At 42.8% G+C, this 21,367-nt stretch overlaps 1 protein-coding gene across 1 annotated transcript in view; it reads right to left on the bottom strand.

Annotated features, from left to right (window-relative positions):
• The window catches only part of LOC148454087 (paralemmin-1-like), a 245,424-nt gene that overhangs the window by 9,009 nt on the left and 215,048 nt on the right, over positions 1-21,367 (bottom strand). The window contains exons 4-5 of the mRNA XM_088461269.1: positions 15,773-15,887; positions 2,831-2,852 (exon numbers count right to left, since the gene is read on the bottom strand). Of these exons, the coding sequence (XP_088317395.1) occupies positions 2,831-2,852; positions 15,773-15,887 (137 nt within the window). The remainder of the gene's footprint in view (positions 1-2,830; positions 2,853-15,772; positions 15,888-21,367) is intronic.

Genomic DNA, 21,367 nt, shown 5'->3' with positions numbered 1-21,367 from the left:
AGGCAATTCTGGATTTTTATGGACTGTGGGGTAAAATGTAACTATCATAGCCCTATATGTAATGAAATCCATCTGAATGGGAACATATTGTTCTTATTCTTGGTTTCATACATAATAATCATATTTAGAGTTATTGCTTCCTTGGGTATTTGTGAATAGAACTTCAAATCAATAACTGTCCAGACCACATAATTATGCTGCACTGCATAGGTCTGACTGACTCATCAGTTAGTGGTTGGTTGGCAGTTCAAAGAAAAGTAACCTGCTAATTTAGCCAAGCAATATCTCCCTCACACCATCACCCACAAATGGATTAGTTCCAGCCATGCTAACTGACTGCTGAGGAACAGATACAGAAGAAGAACTGCAAACTCTCAGCTGCTGACTTATGCCTTGTATCCACAGAAGAAATGAGTTGCATTAAGTGGTATAGCAATAGGTGTCACAGCAGACACTGTTATGACTGGTGCTTGGAAATGTCCCACATTAGAACAGGAGATGCCACAATTCTTCCAGCCACAGAAACATTCACTGTTTGAAACAGAGAATGGTTCTCATTTCTGAGAGCTCATCCATAACACCAGATGCAGAGGTGTTACTTTCAGGAAGAGGGGTAGTTGTATGGAGGGGTGTTAGGATAAAATCAGTAACTGCGCATTTTATGTGCTGCAGTTACCGCTTCCCTGCATGGAGTAATGCTCCCCTATCATTATAGGCGCCGCAATCCCTAAATAATACGCCGAAGTGGGAGGCAACATATGAACGGTCAGTGGCACTGACCATTCTGACAACTGCAGCTATCGATTTCGACAGCTGCAGCTGTCATTGCCGCACTACACAGCACTGTCCCTGACTGTCGGTTCTAGCCAGGGATTGTGCATACAAAAAACAATAACATTTCTTCTTTTTCTTTTTCAATTAGCTGCGGGTGCCGCTGGGGGTTTCTTACCGGCGCATCCGCAAACTCACTACAGGCGACGGTGAGATGCCGAAGGAGGGAGAGTGTGATTCCTTGAAGAGGTAAGTTAACACTATCCCTCTTCTGCAAATGTTTTTTAATATATGTGAGTGGTTTCTGGACCTGTAAGATAACCAGAAAACAAGGTGCTACCAAGTAATTAAAACACACTGGTTCCAATGCTGCAGTCCAATTAACCTTCTGTGAGGGTTAAAAAGATAATATAGCCAATATAATACAAAAAACTGCGCAATGGAAACAGTTACTATGCTGTCACAATATAAAATGTTTTATGTTGCTTATAAAAAATGTATCATCCGAACAGTACAATAAAATTTATCAAAATATAACAAACATCACATTAGACTTAAAATGAGGAGAAAAATAATAAATATTAAAAAGTAAAGATAATAAAAATAAATAATGAAAATAAAAAATAAAAATAAAATCTCAGAAACCACACTCAAGGTTTCAATATATATACGGGCTTGTGTGCTAGGGGATCTAAGAAAAACAAGGACTCACAGATTGAGTTAGCCAGAGATCTGTGTACTACCTTGCTCAAGGTGTAACTTTAAGACTAGCTTTGGAAACTTCTGTCTTTCTGAGATTTTCTTTTATTTTTTTATTCTCATTATTTATTTTTTTATCTTTACTTTTTAATCTTTATTATTTTTTTCCTCCTTTTAAGTCTAATGTGATGTTATTTTGATACATTGTATTGTACTGTCCGGAATATACATTTTTTATAAGCAAAATAAACACGCTTTATATTGTGACAACATAGTAACGGTTTCTGGACCTGCTTCGCCTTCATAATGGGCGAAGCAGGTCCAGACTTCACCGCCTATTAGAAGGCCCCTTCATACATCTCTCCCCAAGTCCCTGGTCTTCATTATACATAGGAAATCAGAGTGCCTGGCATTAGTGAGCTTCTATCCCTCTCTACTCTGTTGCCTCTCCATCTACTGAGCTATTTCTGCTGGTGCTCTGACAAACAATAAGCAATATACAGTAACTGCATTGTAGGTCTTGTCTAAAACCATACTTGTCTACTCTCCAGCATGTATGGGAGACTACTGGACTTCAAAAGTCGCCCAACCTCCCAGATTCCACTTCAATGTGTAGGGACATGGGCAGGGCACGCAATTTGAGCCATCAGGCTCCGCCTACAGCGCAGGGGGACACAATACAGGGCCTGATCAGACCATGATGAACTGCTGCATCAAAGCCCCGACTCTTGATAATGCAGATCACGTCATTACCCTTTAGGGGGCAATTATGTGATGGCATGAGTCTCAGTGTCATGCCACTGCACTTGACCCCAGATTTGAAAAGTAGGCAAGTATGCTTAAAATAGCTTACAAAGGTCACCATGCACAGATGACACAGAGTAAGTAATCTCTTAACATGTAGACTTTCTGACTGCATTTACAACATATACACATAAACCTAGGGAATTCAAGTAAAATTTGATTAAGGCTAAATATAGTAGTCACAACATAATCACAGTCAACTGTAGTTCTCAGTCTATAATTCAAAAATAAAATAACTTATTTTATCAGCTATATTGAAGGGATACAGATTATTAACGTGTATAGTTTGTGTCTAGTACTGTACGTATATATATTTGTAGCTAGGCTTTTTATAACAGCAGGGTATATAAGTCCTGTCCTAAACAGCTGGTCTCCATATATCCTTGTTGAAAAACTGTAATGTCTTACTACACAAGGAAAGTTTAGCGCATGTTGTATTCTAGGGAAATAAAAACTATTTTTCTTAGTAAAATATATTACTTGTGACCTGACAGAACAAACATAATCTTGAACATGTATTAGTGCACAGTTTTAAATAACAATATAAATATCTTACCTTTATTTTGATTTGACAAGCTCTATAAAAAGAATGAAAAATAAACATTTCAGAAATGTTCATAATGATATTTACTACATTTATTTGCATCTTAATTAATATAAATTATAGTGTGCTGAAAATACACAAAAGTTTATTAACATTTATATTTAGCAATACTGTATTTGCACTTGTGCTATTGTGAACTGCCATCTGTAGTCAGATCGTTTTCAACTAAACAAGAAGGTGTCTTTGTGAGAAAAGTGGAAAATGAGAAGCGCCTAACGGTGTAAACTTATTTCATTCTGGTACGCTGTTTGGCACCTTATATTTTGAAATAGAATAGCATCTGTCCCAGTACTTATACAGTATCACACGATTAAGGACTTATATTTTGTATATCAGTATTGGGAACCCCTGTAAAAAGAAGGTAATTCTCCTGAATTTAAAAACTATACCAATAGAAGTAGGATCTAATATCACCAGCAGTGGCAAACGCAGGATTTTTTTTTCTTTTTTTTTCAGGGGGAATGGTTCCAAATTATATATGTATATATATATATATATATATATATATATATATAACTCCCAGAATGAACAGCACTCGGAGACAACAGAAATTGTAATCAAATGTATTCAGTCTAATGTTTTCAGGGTCTCAGCCCCGTCTTCAGGACAATACACACAAACACTTAACACTTACCCCACTGTTATAAGCCCCTCTCATGGCCATCAACTGTCCCACTGCGCTCAGGAAGTAGGTACCACCCACCAGTTCCAGTCACTGACGCACTTCCGGGATCCGCTGCAGCCGTAACCATAGGAACCGCCCGCTTGCGTGCCACTGGCCCACCGCTAGCGTTCCACTTACGTGCACTCGATGTCCTGGACCCGGGGGCCACCTTCAACAAACCTGAAGCCGGGGAAGCTGTGGATATCACAAGAACAGTAATAATGTTACTGACAAACAAACAAATAAAATACAAGTACAGAACAACAAACACAGAGTATCAATAAAATATCAAAAACATGGCATACACCACCATACTAACCCATGACCCCATGAGGCAATAGAGCCCTCATCAAATACAGAAGCTATACCAAAACGTTGTACTACATCAACATAAACAGCTATAGATAAGTTAAGGAAAAATAATATAACGTAACTAGGGCAGCCTAATCAAGTGTAACAAAACTATAGAAGGCTATTCCAATTAATTTTATTAAGTCCACCTGGCTTAGTCATAACAAGTCGGGTAATCCATCTAGATTCTTTAAATAGTAGAGTTTTAGCACGATCACCCCCTTGTAGAGAGGGCGGAACATGATCAATGATAAAATATCTTAGGGAGTCCAATGAATAGCCTGCCTCCCCAAAGTGTCTGGCAACCGGCTGATCAATATCTTTACCATTCAGTAACATACGAATGGCAGAACGGTGCGCAGTCATGCGTTCCCTGAATTTCCTTATTGTTTGGCCCACTTGGTAGAGACCACAGGGGCATATAATAACATACACTACATGGGTGGTCATACAGGTAAGTACAAATCTGATGTCATAAAATATGTTTTTATGAGGATGTTTAAACTTTTTACAGGGTACCATGAATTTACAAGTCGTACACCCACTACACTTATAGCACCCCGGCGGCTTAAAGCATACATTAGGCTGGTGTGTTTTATCAAAGTCAGAAATGTCTGAGTGGACCAGTCTGTCTTTTAAATTACAGCCCCTTTGAAAGGCCGCTAAAGGTCTCTTATTAAGTAACATGGGTGAATCCTTGTCAGTACTGACAATTGGCCACATAGCCTTAGTGGCCCTCCTTATTACTGGACTAGCAACTGTAAATTCACTGGTCCATTGAGATCTTCATTTGAGATCTTGGCAGACCTCTCTTTAAAGCCGGTGGATGGTGACTAGACGCCATCAAAAATGTGTTCCTATCAGTGCTTTTACGTAATAGCCATGTACGTATTACACAATCTACCACTGTTACATTTACATCCAAAAAGTTGGCACTATTGGGGCTATGGGACAATGTAAATTTAATTGGTGAATTCAGCTGATTAATATCATGCATAAGGAGTTCAAAATGCTCAACTACCCCATGCCAAATGAGGAACACATCGTCTATGTATCTGGTGAACATAAATATATATTTGCTTATCTCTGGGTCATTGAAAAATATGCCTGCTTCTTGGTCTAACATATAAATATAGGCGTGCGAGGGGGCCACGGACGAACCCATGGCACACCCTAGTAGCTGTAAAAAGTATCACCCATCAAATAATAAATAATTGCGACGCAATGTTAATTCCAACAAATTCAGGAAAAGCTCATGATCAAACACTGAAACAGACAGATTGTCCCTCAAAAACTTTTGCATAGCCAACATGCCCCCTTCATGGGGGATAGAGGTATATAGGCTGCACACATCTAAACAGCACAATAGTGCCCCCTCGGGTAACCTATCAATGTCAATTAGTTTCTTCAGAAACATAGTGGTGTCCTTTAAGAACCTTGGTTGTTGATGTAAAAGTGGTTGTAGAATACAATCCAACAACTGAGACACTGGCTGTAGCAGGGAGCCCCGAGTAGAGATAATTGGCCTGCCTGTGGGAAGGACAGGATCTTTGTGTAGTTTTGGCAGAGTATAGAGCACTGGCACTTTAGGATGCTGGACACATAAAGCCTTATATACTTTAGGATCGATAAGGTTATTATCCTTAGCTGCTGATAGCGTGGCAGACAACTCCTTTTGGTATCCCCCCTGTAGTTTAGAATAAACATCCTGATCAGCCAACTTTTCTATACTACAGGGGGGATCCAACGTTGAGATACCAAAAGGAGTTGTCTGCCACTCTATCAGCAGCTAAGGATAATAACCTTATCGATCCTAAACTATACAAGGCTTTATGTGTCCAGCATCCTAAAGTGCCAGTGCTCTATACTCTGCCAAAACTACACAAAGACCCTGTTCATCCCCTGGGCAGGCCACTTACAGCCGGTGTCAAAGTGGCTGAACAGGATGCTTATTCTAAACTACAGGGGGATCCAACGTTGAGACACCAAAAGGAGTTGTCTGCCACTCTATCAGCAGCTAAGGATAATAACCTTATCGATCCTAAAGTATATAAGGCTTTATGTGTCCAGCATCCTAAGGTGCCAGTGCTCTATACTCTGCCAAACTACACAAAGATCCTGTCCATCCACCGGGCAGGCCAATTATCTCCACTCGGGGCTCCCTGCTACAGCCAGTGTCTCAGTTGCTGGATTGTATTCTACAACCACTTTTACATCAACAACCAACGTTCTTAAAGGACACCACTATGTTTCTGAAGAAACTAATTGACATTGATAGGTTACCTGAGGGGGCACTATTGTGCTGTTTAGATGTGTGCAGCTTATATACCTCTATCCCCCATGAAGGGGGCATGTTGGTTATGCAAAAGTTTTTGAGGGACAATCTGTCTGTTTCAGTGTTTGATCATGAGCTTTTCCTGGAATTAACATTGCGTCGCAATTATTTTTTATTTGATGGGTTATACGAGGGTGTGCCATGGGTTCGTCCCCTCGTACGCCAATATTTATATTTTTGACCAAGAAGCACGCATGTTTTTCAATGATACAGAGATAAGCATATTTATGTTCACCAGATACATAGACGATGTGTTCCTCAATTTGGCTAGGGGGAGTTGAGCGTTTTGAGCTCCTTATGCATGATATTAATCAGCTGAATTCACCAATTAAGTTTACATTCTCCCATAGCCCCAATAGTGCCAACTTTTTGGATGTAAATGTAACAGTGGTAGATTGTGTAATACGTACAGGGCTATTACGTAAAAGCACTGATAGGAACACATTTTTGATGGCGTCTAGTCACCATCCACCGGCTTTAAAGAGAGGTCTGCCAAGATCTCAAATGAAGATCTCAATGGACCAGTGAATTACAATTGCTAGTCCAGTAATAAGGAGGGCCACTAAGGCTATGTGGCCAATTGTCAGTACTGACAAGGATTCACCCATGTTACTTAATAAGAGACCTTTAGCGGCCTTTCAAAGGGGCTGTAATTTAAAAGACAGACTGGTCCACTCAGACATTTCTGACTTTGATAAAACACACCAGCCTAATGTATGCTTTAAGCCGCCGGGGTGCTATAAGTGTAGTGGGTGTACGACTTGTAAATTCATGGTACCCTGTAAAAAGTTTAAACATCCTCATAAAAACATATTTTATGACATCAGATTTGTACTTACCTGTATGACCACCCATGTAGTGTATGTTATTATATGCCCCTGTGGTCTCTACCAAGTGGGCCAAACAATAAGGAAATTCAGGGAACGCATGACTGCGCACCGTTCTATTGATCAGCCGGTTGCCAGACACTTTGGGGAGGCAGGCCATTCGTTAGACTCCCTAAGATATTTTATCATTGATCATGTTCCGCCCTCTCTACGAGGGGGTGATTGGGCTAAAACTCTACTATTTAAAGAATCTAGATGGATTACGCGACTTGGTACGACTAAACCAGGTGGACTTAACGATAAAATGAATTGGAATAGCCTTCTATAGTTTTGTTACACTTCATTAGGCTGCCCTAGTTACGATATATTATTTTTCCTTAACTTATCTATAGCAGTTTATGTTGATGTAGTACAACGTTTTGGTATAGCTTCTGTATTTGATGAGGGCTCTATTTCCCCATGTGGTCATGGGTTAGTATGGTGGTGTATGCCATGTTTTTGATATTTTATTGAAACTCTGTGTTTGTTGCTCTGTACTTGTATTTTATTTGTTTGTTTGTCAGTAACATTATTACTGTTCTTGTGATGTCCACAGCTTCCCCGGCTTCAGGTTTGTTGAAGGTGGGCCCCCGGGTCCAGGACATCGAGTGCACGTAGCTGGAACGCTGGCGGTCGGTCTGTGGCACACAAGCGGGCGGTTCCTACGGTTACGGCTGCAGCGGATCCCGGAAGTGCGTAAGTGACTGGAACTGGTGGGTGGTACCTACGTCCGGAGCGCAGTGGGACAGCTGATGGCCACGAGTGGGGTTTACAACAGTGGGGTAAGTTTTATGTGTTTGTTTGTGTGTAATGTCCTGAAGACGGGGCTGAGACCCTGAAAACGGTAGACTGAATACATTTTTTATTACAATTTCTGTTGTCTACGAGTGCCGTTCATTCTGGGAGTTGGACTGGATTGCTGCACTGCGCACCGGAGCAGGTTGCTGTATTTTTTGATGAGTGCCGGCAGACTGTGTTAGAGTTTTATATATATATATATATATATATATATATTGTGATAGAAGCACTGGAGAAGTATGGAATAGCTTCTATGTATGTCCTAGGTTCCTGTCATATGTGTTCTGAAACCCCCAGGAGAAGTCTGTTTGGGAAAAACAGACTAGAAATGTCGGCTTTAGAGAAAAGCCAGTTTGGGTCTTGGGGGTGTGGATGTGAGGAGAGTGAGGGCTCCATGCACAGGCCACTCCGGGTTTTGGGCCTTTCAGCCTGGTAACAGGCTCATTAGGGCTTGCAGCTGGAAATGGCTAATAAAAGCTGGGTTTGCTTGTGGCTGAGTGTCTCACACCTGAGTGAGCAGGCAGACTAGCCTGTTCAGAGACACTTGGTTACTTTCCTTGTAAGTACTGTGCACGTGTTTTGTTGATGGTGAGGGCAACAGGCTCTACCATTATTATAGAGAGGGAATCTGCTGTGTAGCTAGTGCCCAGCCGGGCTAGGACTTGTGTTTATGTTATATTCATTTGGCACAATAAAGACTGGCGCCGACCAATTTGTACTAGAACCCCAGACTTGTATCCTGTTTCTACGGCTGCTGTGTGTGTAAAGAGGGAGTCCATCTACCCCAGGAGAGGGACCCCTATCCTGACTGTGTCACATTTGGTGGATAATGAGGGCAATCACACACTGAAATTGCAGCAAGGAAAACATTTTCGTTTAAATTTAAAGGGACAGACACCAATTGTCAGTGTGGATATAAAGTTGTGTCCTTTGAAGTCCATAGAGGTGGTGTCCGCAGATGCTTAGGGATGCCAGATTCTGCTTCCAACCTACACCCCAGGACAAAATGGAGGACATTGTTAAAGCCTTGTTCCAAGCTACCAGGGTTCAGCAAAAAGCTACCAGGGCTCAGCAGGAATCCAACCAGGTTCAACTATTGGCCTTGGAGGCAGCCCAGAGGCAACAACAAGTCACCATCGAGGAAACCCACCAGGCCATAGCAGAAAACAGCCAGGCCATAAAAAAGGTGGTACAACAGCTTGTAGTCCGGTTTGGAGATGCTTCCCCTGCTCTGCTATCTAACACTCACACCATACGGGCCAGTCACTTTATGCAAAGATGACCCAGAGTAATGAAGTGGAGGCATACCTTACGGCCTTTGAAAGAACCGCCGAAAGAGAGAAGTGGCCTAAAGAGTGGGCAAGTCTTGTGGCACCCTTCCTGTCTGGAGAACCACAAAAGGCCTGGATGATACCAAGGACTATGCAAAGTTAAAACGGGAGATCCTAACCTGCTCATTTGTTCGGGCCCAACGAGTCCACCACTGGGAGTTCCTAATGGAAAAACCTCCACGCTCATAGATGCATGACCTCGTCCATCTAACCACAGCCCGAGATGCTGACAGGACCACAGATTGAGGAAAGAGTCGTGATGGACCGGTATCTGCAATCGCTACCTGCGTCTCTGCGCAAGTGGGTGAGCCATGCAGACCCTGTCCGCAAACCAGCTAGTCAAACTGGTCGAGAGGTACGTGGCGACTGAGGTGCTGATGAGTGTGCCACACCGAGCCCCGATGGCGCATCGGCGAACTTCCATTGACACTGGTAAGACTGTTCAAGGGGAGAAGGGTGCTGGGCGGTGGAAGGTACTGAAGACTGGGGGTGTGGAACCTGGAGACGGGCCAACCAGGCCAGGAAGGTTCCTGCCCCGTAAAAGAATAGATATTAATGTAATTCAATGTTTCCGATGTGGTGGTTTCGGCCATATTGCGGCTAATTGTTCACTTACTTCTGAACCTATGCAATGTGATACTGCTCATATCAACCACAGGATGTCTTTCTTTGCACAACCAGCCTGTACTGCTGACTGGCAGGTTGAGACAGATAAGCACATGTGTATACTCACTGTAGAAGGCAACCGAGTAGAGGCTCTGTTAGATTCTGGTAGCCTGGTTACACTTGTGAAGGCTGAACGGTGTACCCCTTGAAGCGTAAGGGGAAAACTGTTGGTGTGACCTACATACATGGGGATACCCGGTATTATGTTACTGCAGAAGTGAACATAGAAACACCGTGTGGTTCCGCGATAGTCTCTGTGGGTTTGGTACAGGGCTTAATGTATGATGCAATATTGGGGAGAGAATTTGCTCACTTCTGGAAGTTGTGGGAAAGCCAATTTTGCACAGAGGTAAATCGACCTGACTCGTTTGAGAGGGTTACTGACGTAGTAGCAGGGTTAGAGATGTTCCCTTTTTCTAGTATGATTGGCGAACTAGAGAATGCAGAGCGTGATGGTGGCTCACCAAGTGGTGTGCCTCCCACTGAGGTGGGGAGGGTTATTGAGCCCGTGGCCCGCCTGCCTGATCTTGAGGTCAGGAGAGAGGTCTTTGCCGTGGAGCATTTGAATGACCCTACTCTGGTAAAAGCCAGGGAGAATGTCAAGGTGATTAATGGTAAACCCATAGACCCCGATAGTCCTTTGTCATATCCTCACATGGCAGTATGTCAGGATTTGTACCAAGTGACTAATAAGGGAGAAGATATTGTGGAACAATTAATAGTTCCCAAAGCATACAGGACAACAGTATTAGATCTAGCCCATGGTCATATAACGGCAGGCCACCTAGGGGTAGAGAAAACTACTGAGCGAATTGTGCAGAGGTTTTTTTGGCCCGAGGTCAATAAAGAGGTATCTGACTATTGTGCATCCTGCCCTGAATGTCAGTATCATGCTTCAAGGCCACATTTCAAAAGTCCCCTGGTACCGTTACCTATTATTGAGGTTCCGTTTGAAAGAATAGCTATGGATTTGGTTGGGCCATTAATGAAGTCTGCCCGGGGCCATCAATACATTCTGGTTATAATGGATTACGCTACCAGGTACCCGGAAGCGATACCATTACGCAATACGTCAACCAAGACCATTGCTAGAGAATTAGTCCATGTCTTCAGCAGGTTGGGAATACCTAAGGAGATCCTGACTGACCAAGGTACCCCGTTTATGTCAAAAATCATGAAGGAGTTATGCCGCCTGTTTAAAATTGACCAATTAAGAACCTCTGTGTTCCATCCCCAGACCGGTGGGTTAGTGGAGAGGTTTAATAAAACTTTAAAACACATGCTAAGGAAAGTAGTGGACAAAGATGGTAGAGATTGGGATTACTTGTTACCTTATTTGCTGTTGGCCATAAGAGAGGTTCCCCAATCCTCCACAGGGTTTTTCCCTTTTGATTTTTTGTACGGGAGACATCCAAGGGGGTGAGACATGAGAGGGACAGTCCAGTCCTTATAAAACAGTTATCGAGAATGTTTCTCAAATGCAAGAAAGAATTGCTGCTGTGGTGCCGATAGTAAGAGAGCACTTGGAACAGGCCCAGCAGGCACAGCAGAGGGTATACAACCGCAATGCTCGCTTATGCAAATTTGCTCCTGGGGACAGAGTGTTGGTTCCCACTGTAGAAAGTAAAATTTTGGCTAAATGGCAAGGACCCTTTGAAATCTTAGAAAAAGTGGGTCAGGTCAATTATAAAGTTTACCAGCCGGGGAAAAGAAAGCCAGAACAGATATACCATGTAAATCTTATAAAACCCTGGAAGGATAGAGCAGCACTGTCTACCGTCCGAGCCCCTCCAGTAAACCCAGGGCCCATGGTACCCGAAGTGACAGTGGCAAAAACCCTGTCAGCCAGTCAACAGCAGGAGGTTAAGGAATTTCTGATCAGAAATAGGGTGCTGTTTTCTGACCTATCAGGGAAAACCACGGCCATCAAACATGACATCATCACTGACCCAGGGGTTAAGGTTAACCTAAAAACCTATAGGTTACCCTATAGGTTACCAGAAGCCCAAAGAGAATCGGTGTCGAAGGAAATTAAACATTTTTTAGAGTTGGGTGTAACTGAAGAACGCATAGTGAGTGGTCAAGTCCCATTGTGCTCATTCCAAAACCCGACGGGAGTGTGCGATTCTGCAATGACTTCCGGAAATTGAACAGTAAGCCTAGGTGGACGAACTAATTGAAAGGCTGGGGACAGCCAGATATTTAACTATTCTTGACTTAACCAAAGGGTATTGGCTAGTGCCATTAACTGAGAACGCCAAAGAAAAGACCGCTTATTCTGCACCAGAGGGGTTGTTTCAATACAAAATGTTGCCCTTTGGGCTACATGGGGCACCTGCTACCTTTCAAAGAATGACGGATAGGATTCTAAGTCCCCATAGACAGTATGCTGCTGCTTATCTGGATGATGTGGTCATTCATAGTCCTGATTGGCAGTCTCACTTGCCCAAAGTACAAGCAGTGTTGGACTCCATCTATAAGGCAGGTTTGACAGCCAACCCCAAAAAGTGTTGTCTGGGGATGGAAGAAGTAAAATATCTTGGGTACACCTTTTCGCAGAGGTCTGATAAAGCCACAACTCAATAAGATTGAGGCAATCCAAAACTGGCCACGACCCCTGAATAAAAAGCAGGTGAGAGCCTTCTTAGGGATCACTGGGTATTATAGGAGGTTTATACCCAATTTTGCCACCATTGGAGTCCCACTGACTGACCTTACCAAAGGCAAACAGAAAGTCATGGTGGAATGGGGTCCTGAAGCAGAGAAGGCTTTCCAGGAGTTAAAAATAGCATTATGTACCCAACCAGTTCTGATGACCCCTGATTTTGACAGATAGTTTGTTGTACAAACCGATGCGTCAGATGTAGGCATCGGAGCGGTCCTGTCCCAATGCAAAGAGGGTGAAGAACACCCGATTTTCTACTTAAGCCAGAAATTAAATGTACATGAAAGAAACTATGCTACGGTCGAGAAAGAAGCATTGGCCATAAAGTGGGCGTTAGAGACTCTCAGGTACTACTTGGTGGGAAAAAAGTTCAGATTGATCACTGACCATGCCCCTCTGAAATGGATGTCAGAAAACAAGGACAGTAATGCGAGAATAACGAGATGATTCTTGGCATTACAAACCTTTACATTTACAGTAGAACACAGGACCTCATTCAGAGTCGGTCGAAGCGGCCGCATGGGTGTACGCCACCGATGTTCGCTATACTGCGCATGCGTACAGTTCGCAATGCGCGTGCGCAAACTAGCCGCTACGATCAGAAATTTCTCTCTCCTTGAACACAGCCAGGTCGGAAGTTTGAGTGACAGATTGAGGCGTTTGTGGGTTGTAACAGGGGAAGGTGCTTGAAAACGGGGGAGTGGAGATCCGAACGCAGGCGTGCCTCATTATGCGAACGGCGTTTTATGGGAGTGCATACGGATTATGGGAGTGCATAATTAACAAAGTAGCGTCATGGCACATGTGACATGGGAGGTTTTTACACTGACATGATCGTAGAGCTTAAGAGAGGGTATGGTCAACCTTAAGCTCTACGACCAGTTTCGATGGTTCCCGATGGTCTCGATTAATCCTTATATGCCCGGAGATGACGTGCAATGCGTACGAGAAGGGGGCGTATTTTTTCGTCTTCCGACCGCTTCCTCCCCTTGGTCGGCCAACTACCGATCCGAACTTAGGGACGCAACTTGCGAGGGAATCATTTGCATATACGGACCCTTTTCGCGTACGACCGTGCGACCGACTCTGAATGAGGTCCACAGGCCAGGAAGCCAGCTGGCCAATGCAGATGCTTTCACGTGTCCATTGTTTTGGAGCTGCAGTTGTTCTGCCCCACAGGTCGAAATAAAGGGGGGGAATATGTGATAGAAGCACTGGAGAAGTGTGGAATGGCTTCTATGTATGTCCTAGGTTCCTGTCATATGTGTCCTGAATCTCCCAGGAGAAGTATGTTTTGGAAAAACAGACTAGAAATGTCGGCTTTAGAGAATAGCCGGTTTGGGTCCTAGGGGTGTGGATGTGAGGAGAGGGAGGGCTTCATCTACAGGCCACTCCAGGTTTTGGGCCTTTCAGCCTGGTAACAGGCTCATTAGGGCTTGCAGCTGGAAATGGCTAATATAAGCTGGGTTTGCTTGTGGCTGGGAGAGCAGGCAGACTAGCCTGTTCAGAGACAGTTACTTTCCTTGTAAGTACTGTGCACGTGTTTTGTTGATGGTGAGGGCAATAGGCTCTACCATTATTATAGAGAGGGAATCTGCTGTGTAGCTAGTGCCCAGCCGGGCTAGGACTTGTGTTTATGTTTTGTTTATGTTATATTCATTTGGCACAATAAAGACTGGCGCCGACCAGTTTGTACGAGAACCCCAGACTTGTATCCTGTTTCTATGGCTGCTGTGTGTGTAAAGAGGGAGTCCATCTGCCCCAGGAGAGGGATCCCTATCCTGACTGTGTCACAATATATATATATATATATATATATATATATGTATATGTGAGATACACCCCCATATTTAGTTATGTGTATCTGTATTGTGACCCTTATGCAGTGCATTTGTGCCAATATGGAGTGCCCCCAGTAGTTTTGCCCAATATGCAGTGCACCTTATGCCATGCCCACTGTAGTTTTGACCCATATGTAGGTCCCCCTAAAGTAGTGCCCCTTATGCAGTGCCCCCTGTAGTTTTGCCCCATATGCAGGTCCCCCTAACGTAGAGCCCCTTATGCAGTCCCCATATGCAGGGCCCTCTAAAGTAGTTCCCATAATGCAGTGACCCATATGCAAGGCCCCCTAAAGTAAAGTCCATTATGCAGTGCCCCATATGCAAGGCCCCCTAAAGTAGCGCCCGATATGCAGTGCCGCCCCCTGCGCCAAGTACTTACCTCACCACCTGGCTCCTACCCCGGCTGGCTCCCACTGCGCCGCTGCCTCTGACTGTATCTGTCTAGATCCAGCAGGCTCCTCACATCGCGGGTGACGCGCAGTGCATCACTGGGAACGCTGGCCTCTGATGCAATCAAAGGCCATCAGAAGCTTCAGTGGCCAGTGTTCGCAGTGCAGGAAACCGCATTGTAAAGCAGAGGTCGGAGACGGTGCGCGGTCATAATCTCCCTGTAGGTTTGGTGTGCACATTTATAGGCACTTAGTATTTTGGAAATATTTAACAATAAAACACTAATAGACGCTTGTACTTGTCCTTTTCTACTTTTCACACATTTCGTTGGCTGAACTAACCATCCGGTACACTAAGGATAAGCTGACACCTATCTAGATAGGAAGTATGTCTTACATAGGTGCTATATCGTGCCGTGTATGGGCTGCGCACTCCCACGGGATCGGAAATCGCATCCCCAGGTCTTCCTGCATTTTCATCTGATCTGGGATGTGATGTACGATCCCATTCAGACGAAGGAGGGGGGAGCCGGCATATCATGTGGTCTGTGGGGACTGCACGATTGCCATCGGTGACAGCATGATCCGTTTGCTGACGGATTGGTAGTTGCCCTACACGGGCACCTTTAGTTTTGTAATTTACAATAATGTTTTGGTCAAAACTGTATTTTGTATAATTCTTTTATACACTGATGGTATCTTTATATAAAAGTATGAGAAAAGTGTGATAAGAATTAGTTAGCTTACATAACCCATCTCTAGAAAGGACAAGGCAGCCAGGTTTCCCGATAGTATACAGTTGATTAGCTATCCCAAAGATCACATGCTTATTTGGACTGCGGGTCATTTTGGGCCAACAGATGCATATTCATTTGAAATATTTACTTCTTCCCTCATTTAAAACAATGCCTCAAACTGTTTGAATTCTACAGAGTTCCCAGTGCCTATATATGTTTTATTGTTACTAGTAATATGGAGAAAATCATACCTTTTGCAAATCTACAAATGAAATTTCAGTCTCTTTTAGCTTTTCTCTCAGGATTTGTTCTTTGGCAGATATAACAGATTCTTCACTTTCTAGTCGTTCAATGTCCTGCTCCAACCTTTAAAACACAATTGGAAAATATATATTAATAAAACAATATTATTTCACCTACTGTTTAGCTGGTAATTGACACATTCTAAAGCCATCAGTGAAGCTCCTGCAAAAAGATGTATGCTCCTATTTACTTAAGAAACATCAGATCATAATATACATACACTATGTAGGCTAAAGTGATTGACTGACAGCAAATCGATCAACAAGAGATTATTGACATCAGTACTTTGTAGGTCTACACCGTGCAGTGATTACTGCAGACACCCTTCTTGGCAAGCTGTCCACAAGTTCCTGTACAACAGCAGGCGGTATGTTTTGCCAGTCCGCCTTTAGTACAGTGACCAACTGTGACACTGAAGATGGTCGAGTAGGCCTAGAACGCACCTGTGGCTCTAATTCGTCCCAGAGACTCTCAATGGGGTTAAGATCTGGACTCTGAGCTGGCCAGTGCATCCGGGTTACCGAATTTTCTGTATACCAGTCCAGGATCGACCTGGAAACATGACAGGTGGCACTGTCGTCCTGATATAATCTTTTTGTGCACCGTAGAACTGCAAGTGCAAGGGCCTCCCTACAAAAAGAGTTACTGTCGAAACCGCCACATTAGTGGCCATTTGGAAATCATGTGCAAAGATATGCATGGTATGCATTTCGGTTTCGTAGGGCTGTCCAATCACTTTTGTCTGCATAGTGTACTATAGATAGCTCTGTGTTACTATAGTTCAGTTTGTATCCTAAGACTTCTAAATGCTTAGAGGTAGCTGAGGGAATGTTGCTAATGGCAGTGGCTAAAAATATTCACACCCTCCATGACCTTCTTTGCAGGAATAATTATTATTATTGCAGCCTCAATTAATAACCTATAGGAGAAAATTGTAATATAATTATTAGCATTATTAACTATCAATTTGGAAGTGATCATTAAATGAACAAAAATATTTACTAAATACTCTCTACAAGGGGTATGTGGTCAAAACGAGTAGGGGTCCCCTGTATTTTACATAACCAGCACGGGACTTTTTCTAGTGGGGGAGTAATGCCACAGCCAGGGGAATCCTTTCACTGGGTCCCTCAGCCAGTATTACGCCTGACCGCTAGTCAGCCCAGGCCGGGGATCCCTGAGGAGGTGGGGATCCCCCCAATAAAGTGGTCCCCCTCTCGAGGGCACCCCAGGCCTGGGTTGATAGCTCGAGGCTATCCCCGGCACCTCTGGCCGGTGGGTGTCGGGTTGATTAGTGTAAATGTGGTGTAAAAGATAGAAGTGTAAATATTATCTTTTGAAATAGAACTACAGGTCCCAGCAAGCCTCTCTTGCATGCTGGTACTTGGAGAACCGCAAGGTTAATTGAAGTAAACCTTGCGGTTACCATCAAATGATACAATGTAGCGGTTCCCACCATAGACTTCAATGGAGATTTCACACCATTGAAGTCTATGGGGGAGACAGGCTGACCGCACCTACGGAGGAGCCTGCTCTTTGGCTGGCGGCTCCTGCAATGACTGGGCACACGTAGGTCCCAGTCATTCGCGCAGAGAAAGAGTATGTGTAAACACATACCCTTCCTCATGTCCGTAATGGATCGTGATTTTTCGTTTTTTTTGTTTAACCCCCTGGATGCCTACATGGATAGAGGATATGAACTACGCATAGGAAGAGGTGAATATGTTTTTTTTTTTTAGGTACCCGTGGATGCTTCATGGAGAAGTGGACGTGATTGGCTACAGGGATATTAGGTGAGCATGAGTGATAGGGAGTGTGAGTGTGAGTATGCATGCGTGTGTACATGTATGTTTAAATAAAATTGTACTATCAGGGTGTGTGTGTGTGTCTTGTCGTTTTTTTATATATTTCTTTTGCAGTAGACCTACAGTTACCAGCGGGCCCATAATGTCCCGCATGCTGATACTTCTGGTTCTCCAAGTACCAACATGTGGGGGAGGCTTGCTGGGACCTGTAGTTCTATTGCAAAAGACAATATTTACACTTCTATCTTTTACACTACATTTACACTATCAATCCGGAACCCATCGGCCAGGGGTGCCGGGGATTGCCCCGGGCTGTCAGCCCAGGCCTGGGGTGCCCTGGAGAGGGGGACCCTTTTATTGGGGGGTCCCCACCTCCCCAGGGATCCTCGGCCTGGGCTGAGAAGCGGTCAGGGGTATTGCTTTGGCAGGGGGACCTGGTGAAAGGGTTTTTTTTAAATGTTAGTGATACTACTTTTTTTTTTCATAAAAATTTTTTTATGGACAGGTGTACAATATAAAATCAACATTGTACAGTATACAACCAAGATACAGTTATATAACCTTTACTGTTACATAATATATATAACTTAGGTTACAAATCAGAATACAAAATAATACACAAAAATCTATAAAATATATCACAGAGCACATATGTTAATAATGGAGTCATTACCAAAAGAAAAGGACAAGACAAGTATCCAACAACCCTTCAAAATGGGATTCCAGAAGTAAGGACTTCCATATTATACCATGAAGTGAGACGGAAGCACTTCCTCAGTGCCTCTCTTACTGTAGTCGATAAAGTAAGAATATACGGAAGCCATACATCAAAGAACTTTTCAGTGTGTTTTTCTTTCAATAGTGTGGTGTCAGTCCAGTCCATTGAGAACAGAAATGAGAGTCAGGGATACAACAAAGATATAGGGACAGGATCAGAAGTTATCCACTGGGAAAGTATAGTTTTCTTAGTGGCCCCAGCTAACTTAACAAGTAACATACGGTTACCCTTGGACAAATTGTGTGAGGATGTGTTAGGGTAGATGCCCCAGAAAGCCCAGGTCTTGTCAATAGTAAACTCAATCTTTAAATCAGTGTTAATATAAGTTTGAAGTGACCCCCAAATCATTTGTACTTTTGAGCATGACCATAAACAGTGCACAATGTCCGCCTCAGGCAATCTACATTTATAGCAATTAGAATTAGGAGCATCCCCGATAAGGAACTGTAATTTGGGCGTAAAATAAGACCTATGTAGAATCTTGTGATGTATTTCAACATAAGAAATAGAAACTAACTGCTTGTTTAATCTGTTGGCTTCTAAAATAGTTTTCACCGTAAAATCAGAAAAGTCTGTCCTCCATACCAGTAGCCCGACATTACCAGATTCCAAATTAAGGAACGAACGGGACTGTCCGTAAATGAGAGAAGTAGAAAAGGGGTTCCCAGATCCACGTCGTACCATCTTATCCAGCCTGCAATCTCTATCTTCATTAGTGAGGTAGTGAGGGATGACAAAACTTGTTGTATATAACTACTAGCTTGTAAAAAGATAAATAGGGGAATAACTAGTGATGAGTATTTCTCTTTTAGCAGAGAAAGAGTGACAATAGTCAAGGTCTCTATTTGGAGGAATTGATAGATATAACGAAGACCCCCATTATACCATTTACGAAATATTGGGTAAGATTTTTGCGGGGTTAAGTGAGGATTACCTCATAACGACAAAAAGATAGAGGAGTACCTAGAAATGTTTAATTTTTAGCGAATGGACCGCCATGCCATACAAGTGGTTGACAACAATACATTATTTTTAACCGTCTCTGGAATGGACTGCGGCGGTGTATGTATATGTGAGACTAAATCCCAAATTGGTAAGAAAGATTGTTCCAATGTCTTTTCTGTATAAACATTAAGCCCTCCAATCCAGTCTATAGCAATTCTATAGTTGGCTGCCAATGCATAAGAGCGAAGACAAGGTACATTGAGACCTCCCAATTCCAGCGACTGCTGTAATTTAAATAAAGGGACTCTGGGGCGTTTACCTGCCCATATAAATTTACTTAAAGCTCTACTAAGTTGCATGAATACATGTTTAGGCGGAAATATAGGAAGCATTTGCAATATATATAGGAACCGTGGAAAGCAGATCATTTTGTATAAATAACAACGCCCAGTATAAGTTAAAGGGAGGTGAGCCTATCTGGCGAAATCTGAATAGGTTTTAATGAGTAGAGGGAGGTAATTCGCTGCGTATAATTTTGAAGGATGATTAGGGATTCTTATTCCTAGATAAGTAAAACAATCATTAGTGGCCCATTGAAATGTGAATAAAGTACCCCAACCAATTTTGCTGCTGGATAGAAAGCTAGGGCTTCCACTTTAAGATAGTTAATTTTGAACCCAGAAATCAATTGAAAAGTTTCTAACAGGGTCAACAAATGTGGGGTTGCTACACGTGGGTTCCTAAAATAGAGCAGCACATCGTCTGCAAATGCCGAAAATTAGATTTCTAGATGAGCTAATTTAATACCCTGCCACCTAGTTTCTTTAAGAAAATGTCTAAAAAGGTGGTCTAGTGCGAAATTAAATAAAAGTGGGGAGAGAGGGCATCCTTATCTTGTGCCGCGAGTCAAGAATGCTAATGGTGTTTGATACAAAGTATAAAAAACATGTATAAATTCCGAGCCAAACTCCTGAAATTGAAGAATTCTGGTCAAGTGAGCCCAAGAAACTCTGTCAAATGCTTTATCAGCGTCACATCTAATGACAATATTTCCTTTCTTCTTTGAGCTATGTGTTTTTTGCATAGCAGCTAATAGTGTGCGAAGATTGTGTACTGAGTGCCTATTTTTAAGAAAGCCTGTCTGTGCCGGCTGTAATAATTTAGGCAAAATCAATTGAAGACGAGAGGTCATAATTTTTGTAAAAATCTTTAGGTCTTGATTTAGAAGGGAGAATGGTCTATATGAGGAAACAAGGGTGGGATCTTTATTTGGTTTAGGAAGCACTATCACTCGAGCAGTGTTAAAACCATGAGGAGCAGGGTTGCCAGTAAGAATCGAATTGTATAATTTAGAAAGATATGATTGCACTGTGGGGAAAGAAGTTTATAGTAGGCAGCAGAGAGACCATCCGGTCCTGGTGTTTTCCCATTAGGTAAAGATTTAATAACTGTAGTTATTTCCATTTCAGTAATCGGAGAAATAAGTGTATCTCTGTCCTCCATAGTGAGGGATGGAACACCTGCTTTTTTCAGAAATTCTGATACTTCTATTTTTTAACACACAGACAGAAGCCTTCATGGATCTCACTGATCTGTGAAGGCTTTTGTATAACTAGCACATTTTAATGCTAGTCGCACTAAAAGGTGTGGGTTTACAAATACTCGCACACATTCGCACAGTGTAGTAGCCTCGAGCTCAAAAGTTCGCAGGCTGTTACATTTGCGAGTACCGACACCAACTCGCACCTTCTAAAATGAGAGAAGGCGCAAGTTGGATTTTAACTAAAACCTGCAACCCTATTACATTTGGCCCTTAGTCTTCATTTTAGACCCACCTGTTTGTGATAAACATAACATTTTATTTATTGAATTGCTATGTATAGTTATGTACAAAAACTATACTGTTATAAAGTAAAAATACAGAGGAGGTCACAAATAAAGCACTTCATATTTGCTGAAAGACTTATTGTCAGTGGTAGTATTATGTAACTTTTGTGACAAAATGTCACCCATGT

The sequence above is a fragment of the Taudactylus pleione genome, unplaced genomic scaffold (genome assembly GCF_031769625.1).
Source record: "Taudactylus pleione unplaced genomic scaffold, aTauple2 ptg001032l, whole genome shotgun sequence".
Lineage (NCBI taxonomy): Eukaryota > Metazoa > Chordata > Amphibia > Anura > Myobatrachidae > Taudactylus > Taudactylus pleione.
This window is presented reverse-complemented; position numbering and strand designations above follow the sequence as displayed.